General features: G+C 52.0%; 1 protein-coding gene across 2 annotated transcripts; it reads left to right on the forward strand.

Annotated features, from left to right (window-relative positions):
- Nucleotides 1-5,413: 5,413 nt before the first annotated feature.
- On the forward strand, nt 5,414-11,942 carry FGF1 (fibroblast growth factor 1). 2 transcript variants are annotated; one of them, XM_054389121.1, is made up of 3 exons: nt 5,414-5,582; nt 10,534-10,637; nt 11,652-11,942. In XM_054389121.1, exons 1-3 carry the CDS (start codon nt 5,414-5,416, stop codon nt 11,844-11,846), a joined length of 468 nt encoding a protein of 155 aa, XP_054245096.1. In that variant the 3' UTR covers nt 11,847-11,942. The 2 variants fall into 2 exon arrangements, with proteins under 2 accessions (XP_054245096.1, XP_054245097.1); XM_054389122.1 differs by having other exon boundaries at nt 11,655-11,942.
- Nucleotides 11,943-12,906: the final 964 nt, after the last annotated feature.

A 12,906-nucleotide genomic window follows, 5' to 3' on the forward strand; every position in this document is an offset into this window, starting at 1 on the left:
TGTGAGGAGAGCCCTGGGGCTGTTGAGCCTGGAGAAGAGCAGCCTGAGATGGGACCTGATCAACGCTCAGCAAGAGCTAAAGGACCTGTGTGGGGCAAGAGGCTGGGGACAGAATCTTGTCAGTGGTGCCCAGGGACAGGAAAAGGGACAACAGGCACAAACTGAAACCCAGGAGATTCCACCTGAACATGAGGCAAAAATTCTCTGGTGTGAGGGTGCTGGAGCTCTGGCCCAGGCTGCTCAGGGCAGTGGTGGAGTCCCCATCCCTGGAGGGGTTTCAAAGCTGTGAAGATGTGGTGTTGAGGGACATGGTTTAGTGGTGACCTGGCAGTGCTGGGCTAATGCTTGGACTTGATGATCTCAAAGCTCTCTTCCAACTGAGTCCATGGTTCCCTGCACACATTGAGCAGTGATTCATGGTGGGACATTTTTAGGAATCCCATAGACATGTTGTGCCACTGCAGAGCTGTCAGTGATGATCCTTTGGGCTGGAGGCCTGGCTGGGTTTGTCTTTCAAACAATAGAAATCTCTTTGTGGTGGAATTTGTTGAAAGCCAGCTCAGAGAGAGAGGGAGAGAAGGGACCATTGCTGTGTCATGGTATCTCTGCCCCAGGGTGCTGTGTGGCCTTCCTGGAGGCAGCCACCCTCCTTTCCTCCCTGTCTGTCATCAAGGGGAGATCCCTAGCCCAGTATTTCTCAGCTGCTATTTTTTGCCTCATTTCCCACATGTTGTGTTCCTGCTGCTGGGGAACAAGAGCAGCCTCTGAAGGTTGCAGAGCTCTTGCAGAAGCCACCAGTGACTCACAGACGGTACATACCCTGCATAAGGTGGCTGATGATGCCAAGCTGAGTGGTGCAATTGGTAAGAACAAAGGACAGGATGCCATCCAGAGGGACCTGGACAGGCTGGAAAAGTGGGCTTAGGAGAACCTCATGATGTTCAATAAGCAAAGTGCGAGGTCCTGCACCTAGGCTGGGTCAATCCTTGATACCAGTCCAGGCTGGGGGATGATGAAATTGAGAGCAGCCTTGCAGAAAAGGACTCGGGGGTGCTGGTGAATGAGAAGCTGGAGATGAGGCAGCAAAGGCTCTTGCAGCCCAGAAGGCAAATGGCATCCTGGGCTGCATCAAAAGCAGTATGGCCAGAGACAGAGAGAGATGATTCTGTCCCTCTGCTCTGGTGAGACCTCACCTGGAGCATTGTGTCCAACTATGGGACCTCCAACACTGGGAGGATGTGGACCTGACAGAGAGGGTCCAGAGGAGGCCACAAAGATGATCAGGGTGCTGGAGCACCTTCCATATAGGGACAGGCTGAGAGACTTGGGGCTGTTCAGCTGGGAGAAGAAAAGCCTCCAGGAAGATCTTAGAGCTGCATTTCAATATCTGAAGGGGACCTACAGGAAGGCTGGGGAGGGACTGGTTAGAAGTGCCTTTGGTGATGAGGAGCAGTGGCTCCGAGCTGGAAGAGGGGAGATTTAGATTGGATTCAGGAAGAAGCACCCTTGACTCCATCCCTGCAAACCAACAGGACCCCACAGCTTATACCTAAACTGTCTCTGGAACACTAGGCAGGACAAACATCTCCCTGTCTCTGCCCACTCAGGAGCTGGAAATAAAGAGCGTGGGTGTCCCTGCACGGGCAGCACTCTGCACAGTGCTCACTGCAGCAGCCCATTTCCAGCAGGTAGCTAAAATTGCAGCCTTCTCTGGTGCTTTGTTGTTTATGGAAGTGAGAGAAAGGTAGAAGAGCCTCCCCAAAAATCCTCCCCAAGCCTCTCAAGGCACCGTTATGGAAACTCATGGCAGTGTCCCAGTCAGGGCACTGTTTTCCCTGGAATGGTGTAGGAGCAGCTGCCTGCTCCTGCCCGTGGTCACAGTGCCTTCTTCAGTGTCACAGTAGGGACCAAACTGGTGCCCACCCCTTCATGGACACAAATCATAGATTAATAGAATTGTTTGGGTTGGAAAAGCCCTCTCAGATTGAGTCCAACCATCAACCCAACACCACCATAGCCATCAAAACCATGTCCATAACTGCCATGGCCACACATTTTTCTAAACACCTTCAAGGATGGGGAATCCACCACCTCCCTGGGCAGCCTGTTCCAATCCCTAACCACTCTTGCAGCAAAAAAACTGTTCCTAATGTCCAACCTAAGCCTCCCCTGGCACAATTTCCTGTCCATCACCTGATACTAGGAAGAAGACACCAAGCACCACCTCACTGCAACCTCCTTTCAGGGAGCTGTAGATAGCAATGAGGTCTCCCCTCACCTCCTCTTCTCCAGACCAAAGCCCAGTTCCCTCAGCTGCTCTCTAACCATGAGGAGGCTGCCCGTGGCCAGCAGTGGTGGTGTCTGTCTGTCTGTGGGCGTGAGGTGCAGCCACACCTGCAACTGAGCCCAGACAGCCCAGGCAGGAGGAGCTTTGTGGTTTGACATTCTGCCCAGTGTCCTGCATGGACACCAGGAGTGGGTGGCAGTTGGGGTGACAGTGACATTTGGAAGCCAGGTGAAGTGTCAGCCAGTTTAACCTCCCTCCTGCCTGCCAGGAACTGGGCAGAGGGTCCCAAGCAGGGTGTGGATGAGGGGGTGCTAGCTGCAGGGATCTTTCATGCCTGGAAGATGCTGAGCAGGAGATGATGCAGGGAGATGTCACTTTACCCCATCACCAAACCAGGCCTGAGTGCCCCCTGCCCAAGAGAGCTTCCTCTGTCAGCTTCACAGACTGGTTTGGGTGGGAAAGGACTTTTCAAGCTCATCCAGCCCAACCCTCCTGCAGCCAGCAGGGACATCTGCAACTACAGCAGGTTGCTCAGAGCCCCAAACCACCTCACATGGAATGGTTCCCAGTGTGAGGCATCCCTCACTTCTCTGGGCAATCTGGGCCAGGGTCTCACCACCCTCAGTGTCAAACATGTTTTCCTTCTCCCTACTCTGAATGTCCCTCTTTGAGTTTGTCACCACAAAACATCCCAACTTGCAACAGGCAATGAGTTTTTGCAGCATCCCTTGTTGTTTCCACTCCCTCCAGACCATTTTCCCCAGAGAAGTCAAACACAGGCAGACCTACAGTTCTGTAGGACCTGGTTAAAATCAATACTAGGGTCCTTTTCCCCTTCAGAAAGGTAATTCTGATCTTTTTAGGGTTCTAACTTCTCCTTCCACAGCCCAAGAGTGCCCTCAGGCTGCTGGTGTGACCCTCTGCCCCTTGCACCACAGGAGGCACCCCAGAGCAGATGTCCTAGATCCAGTGAGGTTCCAGGTCCATCCTTCATTTTCAGCAGTGTTTTTTTCTTAGGCAACAGAGCAGGAAAAGCTACAGGAGTGGAAGAGCATGTTCCTGAGGGGTGGAGAAAAGAGGAGAGCCACAAACACAGCTGGCCTTGGACAAACACTCTCCAACTTACTGTCCTGGTGCGATCAGCTATGTCAACATCGCAGCAGCAGCAATCCCCCTCTCACAGCAATCTCCTCCTGGAATATTTTCTTTGCTCCATGGGGCACCAAATAACTGCTAGAGTGTGGTGTCTCTCAGCTCAGCATATTGGAGAAAGCCTTCTGTTCTGCTTTGAGCTATTTAATCATTTGATTGGGCTTCTACCCAGAGAAATAAGCCCCTTGATGTTGTCTTTGGTTCAGTTTCTCTCACTCATTCTTAATTCCCATTAAAACCCAACATGTCCCTGCCAAAAGGATAATAGTATGGCCATGAGTGGTGGTGGTGTGTGTGGAGCAGCAGCTCCACAGCCATAAAAGTGGGAGAACAGCAACAGTATTTTGCAAGGAGAGACAATGGGAGTGGAAAACAACGTTCCTTCAGCTTCTCTGGTGGACTCAACAGCAGCTGGTGACCTCTGAATGTGTTCTAAAAATAGCAAAAAAAAAAAAAAACTTAAAGGAAACATGTGGAATGAAGAAGCTGTTGCCAGTAGAACTGCTCTCTCAAAGCTCTCCAAGATGCCCTTGAGCACTCAGTTCTGAGGTGACCAAGAGGAGCATCTCAGACAAGCCCTCCCTTGAAACCTAAGTTTGCTGAGATCCTGACCTGAACTCTTGGCTTTGGAATATTTGTCTCTCACTTCTATCTGTCATAGATTCATAGAATGATTTGGATTGGAAGGGATCTTAAAAATCATCTAGTTCCACGCCCTGCCATGGGCAGGGACACCTCCCACTAGACCAGATTGCCCAAATCCTCATCCAACCTGGCCTTGAACACCTCCAGGGAGGGGGCATCCACAGCCTCCCTGGACAACTTCTTTCAATGTCTCACCAAGATCATCAACCCACGAGACTCCTGGGTGACCCTGACTCTCAGATCAAGGCTCAAGTAAAGCTTTGGTTCCAGTACATTGCAAAACACCACTCAAGGAATCTCAGGATCCCAGCACCGTGGACTTTGGAAGGGACCTCTGGAGATCATCTGGTCCAATTTCCCAGTAAAGGACTAGAGGTCCCAGGAGGTTCTGTCTGAAAATAAGGAGAAACTTCTTTGGTGTGAGAGTACTGGAGCCTTGGAGCAGGCTGCCCAGAGAGGCTGTGAAGTCTCCTTCTCTGGAGAGATCCCAAACCCCCTTGGCCATTGTGATCCTGGGCAAGCTGCTGTGGGTGCCCTGCTTTAGCAGGGGGGTTGGACTGGATGATCTCCAGAGGTCCCTTCCAACCACACCATGCTGGGGTTCTGTGAACCATAAACCTTCTGAGCTCTTGAGGGTTTCTTCAGCAGCCTCATCACAAGGTAGCTGGGCTAGCCCACCGCACCAGCTGTGGGGAACACTCCCAGCACCTCCTGCTGGGTTTCTGGGATTGAGGGATGTCCAACACTTGCTCTGATCTTTAGCGTGGGTGCACTTTGGCCAGGGCAGTTAGCCCACAGCAGGTGAGATGCAGAGTGCCGAGACAGGAGGTCATATTTGTGATCTGGCACACGGCCTGTGTCATGGAACCCCATCATCATCATCATCCTTGGAGGCTAAAATAGTGGAGAGTCACTCACCTGGGCTCCCTTCCTGCCTCTTGTGGCTTCCGATCAGACATGGGATGGCTTCCAACCTGGCGTTTGGAGGCTGTAATTTCAGGGCACACGTCAACAGAGGGAGAAAGACAACAGAGTGTGCTGTGCTGAAAGGACAGGGAGCGAGTCCCGGCTGCCCAGCCAGGAGACAACCCCCCTGCCCCAACCGCCCACGACAAGCAGCAGCACCTTTGGGGCTGTGTCACTGCTGGAGTCACCAGCCATGGTGTGAATCACCTGTTCTGGGCACCAGCTGGGGACCACCGTGCTGCCTCCCTTCCCTTTAAAAGCCTGGCAGCAGCAGCAGCAGGTGCCAAGCACTTGGTGCCACCACTGCTGCCACCCTAACACCGGCACGTCTCTTGCAGCCCAGGTGCCGGGAGAGGCTGAGCAATGGCTGAAGGAGACATCACCACCTTCAGTGCCCTGACAGAGAAGTTCAACCTTCCCCCAGGGAACTACAAGAAGCCCAAACTCCTCTACTGCAGCAATGGAGGCCACTTCCTACGGATCCTCCCAGATGGCAAAGTGGATGGGACCAGGGACCGAAGCGACCAGCACAGTAAGCAAACCTGATGGGGCTGCTTGATGCTGCTCCTAGCTCCTGGCGTTTTATCAGCCTTAGCAAACAGGGGAACTGGAGAAGACAGGCTTGGTACCAGGTTCTCTTAGAGGCTGGGGCCAGACTCTCGTCTGTGGTGCCCAGGGGCAGGACAAGGGGCAACAGGCACAAACTGAAACCCAGGAGGTTCCACCTGAACAGGAGGAAAAAATTCTTTGGTGTGAGGGTGCTGGTGCCCTGGAGCAGGCTACACAGAGAGGTTGTGGAATCTCCTCCTCTGGAGAGCTTTCCAAAGCCACCCATCCATTGTGACCCCAGGCAAGCTGCTGTGGGTGCCCCTATCTTACCAGAGGGTTTGGACTGGAAGATCTCTAGGGGTCCCTTTCAACCCCCACCATGCTGGGATTCTGTGAGATAGCTTTTTAAACACAGTCCTGAGCAGAGCTCACAGCAGCAGAGCAGGGCTCCCCACAGGGCCAGGCTCTTCCCCATCACCACACCCCAGACTTCTTGGTTCTCAGCAGAAACCTCTGGGCACACCATTTCCTGAACGGTTACTGGAATCTAACTGCGACCCACCAAGCTCCTATCTGGTTAAGAAGAAATGCTGGGAGAAACCACATCTGCCCTGACAAAGCTCTAAGAAAAGCATTTTTATTTTCCTTAAACCACAAGTGTAGATGTGGCTTCCTCCCCAAACTCCACCTTTCTCCTTGCTCCGGCTGGTTAAGGAGGAGGCCTCATTGCACACACACTGCTCGCCCACCACTCACAGAGCACATGGCAGGGCAAGGATGAGCTCACCAAGGCTGGATAAACACAGCACAGGGCAGGAAGCCTCCAGCCTGGAATAAACCTGGCACGAGACATCCTCACACCACTGCAAGAGGCAGACAAGGGCATGAGCAGAATCAGCAGAAGACAGGGCCAGGTTCACAGGAACTACAAGCTGGAGAGGCAGTGTGAACTCCACCAGCATCCCTGCAGCATTTTCATAGAATCACAGAATTCTTTGGGCTGACCCCAATTGTTTTGGATGGGGCCAGACCCTTGTTAGTGGTGCCCAGGGGCAGGACAAGGGGCAACAGGCACAAACTGGAACCCAAGAAGTTCCATCTGAACAGGAGGAAAAAAATCCTTGGTGTGAGGATGCTGGAGTCCTGGAGCAGGCTACCCAGAGAGGTTGTGGAATCTCCTTCTCTGGAGAGCTTCCAAACTCCCCCTGGCCATTGTGATGCTGGGTAAGCTGCTGTGGGTGCCCCTGCTTTAGCAGGGGAGGTTGGAGTGAATGATCTCCAGAAGTTCCTTCCACGTCCTCCATGCTGGGATTCTGGGATTCAATCCATGCAGGCAGCACTCCTGGCATGGTACCCTCTCACCCCACCAGCTGCTGGCCTGGGGCCACATGTTTGGAAACCTCTGCCAGGAAGGAACCTCCTGTAAATGTTCTCATAAACTTGGATATCCAAAAGCACAAACATTTCTTGAGGGATCTCCTGGAAGGGCTGTGTGCCCAAGGAGCAGCCCTGCCAGCAAGGTACCTGCCTCTGTGCACCAATAGCACCCACGGCACAAACTCCCTGGCACAGAGAGGATTGTGACCCGCCCTGTGACACCCTGCTGACACAGCTGGGACACGCAGCAGCCAGCACAAAGCAAGCCAGATCCCTATGGAAGCCTGGAGTTGACAGCAGGGAGGGGCAGGGCACCGGAATGCCCCCAGCTTATCTGGGGAGCTGATGTGCAGGGCTGCAGTAGAGCCTCTGCTTCTCTGCAAGCTGCCCAGCTCCTTTTGTTCCAGTCCAACAGCAAGAATTTGTATTTTCACCTTAAACCCCCTTGCCAGGTTTAGCTCCACAGTGAGGGAAGATCTCCAAGGAGAACAGAGGCTGCTCACTCCCCGATTTGTTGTCCAGCCCTATGGAAGGATTCCCTCATCATGTCCTTGTTCTTTGCTGCCTTGGCTTCTTCATAGATTCATAGAATGGGTTGGGTTGGGAGAGACCTTAAAGATCATCTAATTCCAACCCCCTGCATGGGCAGGGACACCTTCCACTAGCTCAGGTTGCTCAAGGCTTCATCCAGCCTGGCCTTGAACACCTCCAGGGAGGGGACATCCATGACCTCCCTGGGCAGCCTGTTCAGTGTCTCACCATCCTCACTGTAAAAAATTTCTTCCTAATCTCCAGTCTAAACCTCCCCCCTTGAGCCTGCACGAGGTGAAATGCAAACTTACCAGGACATTATAGACCCTCAAGGATGAAACCCATGCTTGCTCCCACAAAGAGCTTTATTTTCTTTGCTTCATCCCATTCATGGAAGGAAAGCTCCAGACAGACCTCTAAAAAGACAAGATTTGGGGCATGAGCTCCTTTCTCCAGACCTCCCATTCCTCCCTTTAAAGCAAGAGACCTTCACATCCTCATCAGCAACTAGAAGGTCTCCCCCCTCTTCTCTCTCTGAGGCAACTTTTAGGACTCTATCATAATTTTTATCTTGTTCTGCTCTTTCCCCTGGCTGGATTTCTTGGCCAGGTCCTGGAGCTGCAGCACCTTGCAGTGAGTGCCAGGTGAACTGGAGCTCTCCTGGCATTGCCAGCTCCCAGCCTGATGCAGGGCTTATGGATCACTGCAAACCTGCACCCACACAATTTACTAATTACAGATCATTTATGGAGCAGGAATCTCCATAAATGAAGAATGTGAACCATTACAGCAAAGATTTCAATGGAACAGGGACTTCTGCCATACCAAGAGGTGCCATCACCTGTTACCTCATCCAAGTAGGGATAAAACCAATTTACAAAGAAAAGAACTGGAGCTTCCTTCAAACCAACCTAAACATGCAACAAGCAACAGGATGAGAGGAAACCAGGGGACATACCAACAACAGATGAGCTCTTGTAACAGACCCACATCCTCTGCATCAAGCCTAAACTCAAGGCAGGAGGGCTTTTGGCCACCCCCACCATTAAACACCTTTGTGCCCCATCCCAGTGCCCACCTTTGGCTGCACAAGAGCTGGAAGACAGTCCCAGTGCTGCTGCTGCAGCAAGAATTCCAGCATATAGCACTGTGTCCAGCACAGCCACCCCAGCCAGAGCCACCACAAAGCTCTCACAAAGGCTGCAGCCAAGGTGGAGCAGCAGCATTTAAATCCTGCTCCACCTTGCATCCCATCAGCACCAACACCCTGCAGCTGGTCTCTCTCCCAGGCTTCACAGAGAACGTCTGGACAGCCAGAATCACAGAGGGGACCTTTGACAAGATGAGAGGACACAGCCTCAAGTTGCACCATGGAAGGTTTAGGTTGGACATGAGGAACAATTGCTTCCCCAAAAGGATTGTCAAGGCCTAGCCCAGGCTGCCCAGGAGGGGTTTCAGAGCTGTGGAGATGTGGTACTGAGAGCCATGGTTTAGTGGTGACCTGGCAGTGCTGAGTTAATGGTTGGACTTGATCATCTTGGAGGTCTTTTCCATCCTAAATGATTCTAAATCTTCCTGTTACAAATCTCTCCAGTAAAAGCCCAGGAAGAAAAGCTGACTAGGAGATGGGAATGATCCTTTGGAAGAGCTGGATTCTGCAAGTCCCACTCTGGATATAACCACAGCCCTCTGACTGCTGATTGCTCAGACTTCAGTTTTCTGCCCACCCCTGGGGTCTCCTCTGGGCACACAGAGAGGGTTCCTCCCAAAATTGTTCTCCAACCAACCAGCCTCTTCCTGATAAACACCTTCAACAAAAACTTGAGCCAAGTTTTCATTGTTTGCTGAGAGTCCTGTAATGAGCAAAGCAAGAAAATGTGGAACCCAGAGGGGAGGGGAAAAAAAAAAAAAGAACCAGACAAAAAGAAAGGTTCAGTCTGCTGGGATAGGTACAGGGTGCTGAGCAGAGGAGGGAGGTGGCCCAGACACACTGTCCTGCAGCTGACCTGCTCACCTCCCACAGGACAAGACCAAAAGGAGCTGTTTTTAGCTTTGGAGTTTCTAGCTGAGGTCCAGGCTGGGTGACAGGGATGGAAAGCTGGTGGCTGGTGGGTGATGAACATCAGCATCACCACAAACCCAATGCCCATGCATTTACTGTCAACTCCATGTTAGTGCCACAAACCAGGACCATCTAAGATGTGGCTCATGGTTACCTACAGGAGGGATTTCCTAGGATGAAGTTCAACCCTTTCTCCACTATCCACACTGGGTAACACCAACCATGGCATGCTGGTGATGGGATGCTTCAGGTCAGGGTTTTGCAACACAGCCATCTGAAGTCTGCCCCTCTGTGGTTTAGCTCTCAAAATACTTCTTCTGCTGTCACCCCTGAAGTATCTTGTCAAAACCACATGAGAAATTTGGAAATTAGAACCAGAACTAAAATGCCAACTTCCTGTGTCCCATTCCAGTGTCTTAACCAAAAGGCTGCCTGCCCTTTGATGTAAAATAAGAGGGGGAATTGCTCTTTGGTTCCTAAAGCTTAGCCGTGGGGCTTCTGTGAGGGAGAGGGTCATAGAATCATAGAATGGTTTGGGTTGGAAGCAACCTTGAAAATTATCTAGTTCCAACTCCCCTGCTATGAGCAGGGACACCTTCCACTAGATCAGGTTGCTCAAGGCCTCATCCAACCTGGCCTTGAACACCTCCAGGGAGGGGACATCCACAACCTCCCTGGGCAACCTGTTCCAGAGCATCACCACCCTCACTGTAAAGAACCTCTTCCTAATCTCCAGTCTAAATATCCCCTCCTCAAACTCCATGGAGCTTAAATCCAAGGGTCCATGAAGACATCTTGATTACATGGTGTCCTGTTTCCTACCTACTCTTTCTAAGCCAAGCTCCCAAGCAAAACCACCTTGCTAATGTTCCTAGCAGCCTGGACAGCATCTCTGACAGCTTTTTTGACCCCTTTCCCTATTTTCCTTTCCATTTTGTTGTTGTTGTCCTATTTTTCCTTCCAGTTCAGCTCCAGCTAAGTGCAGAGAGCGTGGGAGAGGTGTACATAAGGAGTACCCAGTCTGGCCAGTACCTGGCAATGGACCCCAATGGGCTGCTCTATGGCTCGGTAAGAGGGAGGGTTTGGTGGGACCAGACAAGGAGAAGGTTTGAGGTTTGCAGCAATCTTGGGGCTCTGAGTAATGCAAACCACAAGCAACAATTAGGCTCGGTTTGTTAGTTTGGCAGCTGGAAGGCTACTCTTCATCCAGCTTTATTTGGGAGGGAAGGGGATAAATAAATAGCCAGAAAACACCATTTCCCAGCCTGCCACATGGCAAGTGTTGTATTTCAGCTCTGACACTCGAGTTATTGCACTGCATTTCTGGAGCAGCAGCTGGTTTGCATCCTTTCAGCAGCTGCCAGCTCTGCTGGGGCCGTGGGGGCACCTTGCTCTTCCAGCCTCAGCAGCACCTTGCCCACACCTCTGCCACCTCCCTGAACCACCTCTCCATGGCTTTACTGGATCAGGGAGTGAGAGGGGGTGTGGAGAGGGGGAGATCAGGATTGTCAGAGGCAGCAAGCCCCCAGCAATGACCCACAGCCACTAAGTCCTCCTCACATCTTTCCGCTGCACCCTGGATGCACCAAACCCTGTGTTGGAGGGAGCAGCAGTCACCAGCCACAACATTGTGGTCTGAGTGGGATTGTGCAAGGCAGGAGCTTACCCTGCTGTGCCCAGGAACTGGAGGGCACCAAGTCACCCAAAATAATCTGAGTCTTTGAAAACAGCCCCATTTAGAGCCAAGTGCAGTCCACGTAATGCTGGTCACAGGCTGCTTAGTCTCACCAAAGAGCTGTTTTGTTCCCTCTGAACCCACAGCTACCACCACACAGCTCATTGCCAGAGCAGGAGCTGGTGCCAGGACCAGCTTACAGAGCACAAGGCTCAATTACTGCCAACTGAAGTGCCTGGGTCATGGATAAGTTAAAGCAGGAATAGCCCAGGGGACTAAATCAAAGCTCCACACTTTAAATCTGAAGTTCACTGGGGCAGGAAGGTCTGGGAGGGGGGTCTGGATAGCTTCCTAGCTGTCCTCCTCCCTCCAGCATCTCACTGTGGTTACTGGGGGCTGTTTTTCAGCAGTTACTGGGTGAGGAGTGCCTGTTTCTTGAGAGGCTGGAGGAAAACCATTACAACACCTACGTCTCCAAAAAGCACGCAGACAAGAACTGGTTTGTAGGGCTGAAGAAGAACGGGAACAGCAAGCTGGGGCCACGGACTCACTACGGCCAGAAAGCCATCCTCTTCCTCCCACTGCCTGTCTCAGCTGACTAAGCCCTGCCCTGGGAGCTCAGAGATGACCCTGAACCCCAAATTCCAGCTGCCACCTCCTCCTTTTCCCTCGTTCTCTCTTTGTCTATAGGACAGAGCCAAACGTTAGAGCTCCAAGCTTTAGGCAAAGGCTTGACCCAGAACAGACAATGCAGAACAAACCTGTTCTGCATGAAGCTTTGCAGAGATGAGGGGGAAGCCTCCACACCCCCAAGGTCCATTCCCCTTGCCCTCTGCATGGTGCCTGTCATGACCATGCTGCAAGAACTCCTGGGGACATCACAAACTTGCCCAGCAGCAGGCATCCATGGGCCAAGGGCACCCCAAGGACATTCCAGCTACTGTCCCCAGTTATTCTGAGGTAAACCCTCCTGTATTAATGTATTTATACATCTAAATATGTAACTTCTAATATGCCCTCCAGGTTGCACCACCAGCCATAGTACTGGTGCTGCAGAGAGGTGATGGAGTCTCCATCTCTGGAGTAGTTCCAAACCCACCCTGATGCCATCCTGTGTAACCTCCTCTAGGTGAACCTGCTTTAGCAGGGGGGTTGGACTCAATCTCCAGGGGTCCCTTCCAATCCCTGTCACTCTGTGATCCTGTGATTCTGCTTGCCTGATGTCCTAGGTGTGTCAAGCTAAACTAGCATCAGCCAAAGCCTCCAAGACCTCCCTTACAACATGAATACTGCTCTGCATCAGCTACTCCCTGCCATATGTTATTTGTATTTATTTATTAAGTAAATATGTCTCTTCCACAGCCTGTTCATCAGTGACTCAAGGTGCCAAAGCCCCTTTACATTGCCCCAGACTAGTGTGTGATGGTGCAGCACAAAGGGGTTGCACGATGGTGGCAGTGCCTTGCACCCCATTCCCACACCTCCAGTGTTGAGCTAAAAGGGGTCAGAAAATGGCAGCGGGGCCCCCTGGTGACTACAAATGGCACTGGGGTGCTCTGGTGTCTCCCGAATCCTTCATGAAGCTAGGTTCCTCCTCTCCTGACATGAAGTAGATCTTCCAAGCAGCTCAAGAGCTGCTCCTGCCTGCCAGGTGAGAGGATC

This window comes from Indicator indicator, chromosome 18 (assembly GCF_027791375.1).
Source record: "Indicator indicator isolate 239-I01 chromosome 18, UM_Iind_1.1, whole genome shotgun sequence".
In the NCBI taxonomy this organism is placed as follows: Eukaryota; Metazoa; Chordata; class Aves; order Piciformes; family Indicatoridae; genus Indicator; species Indicator indicator.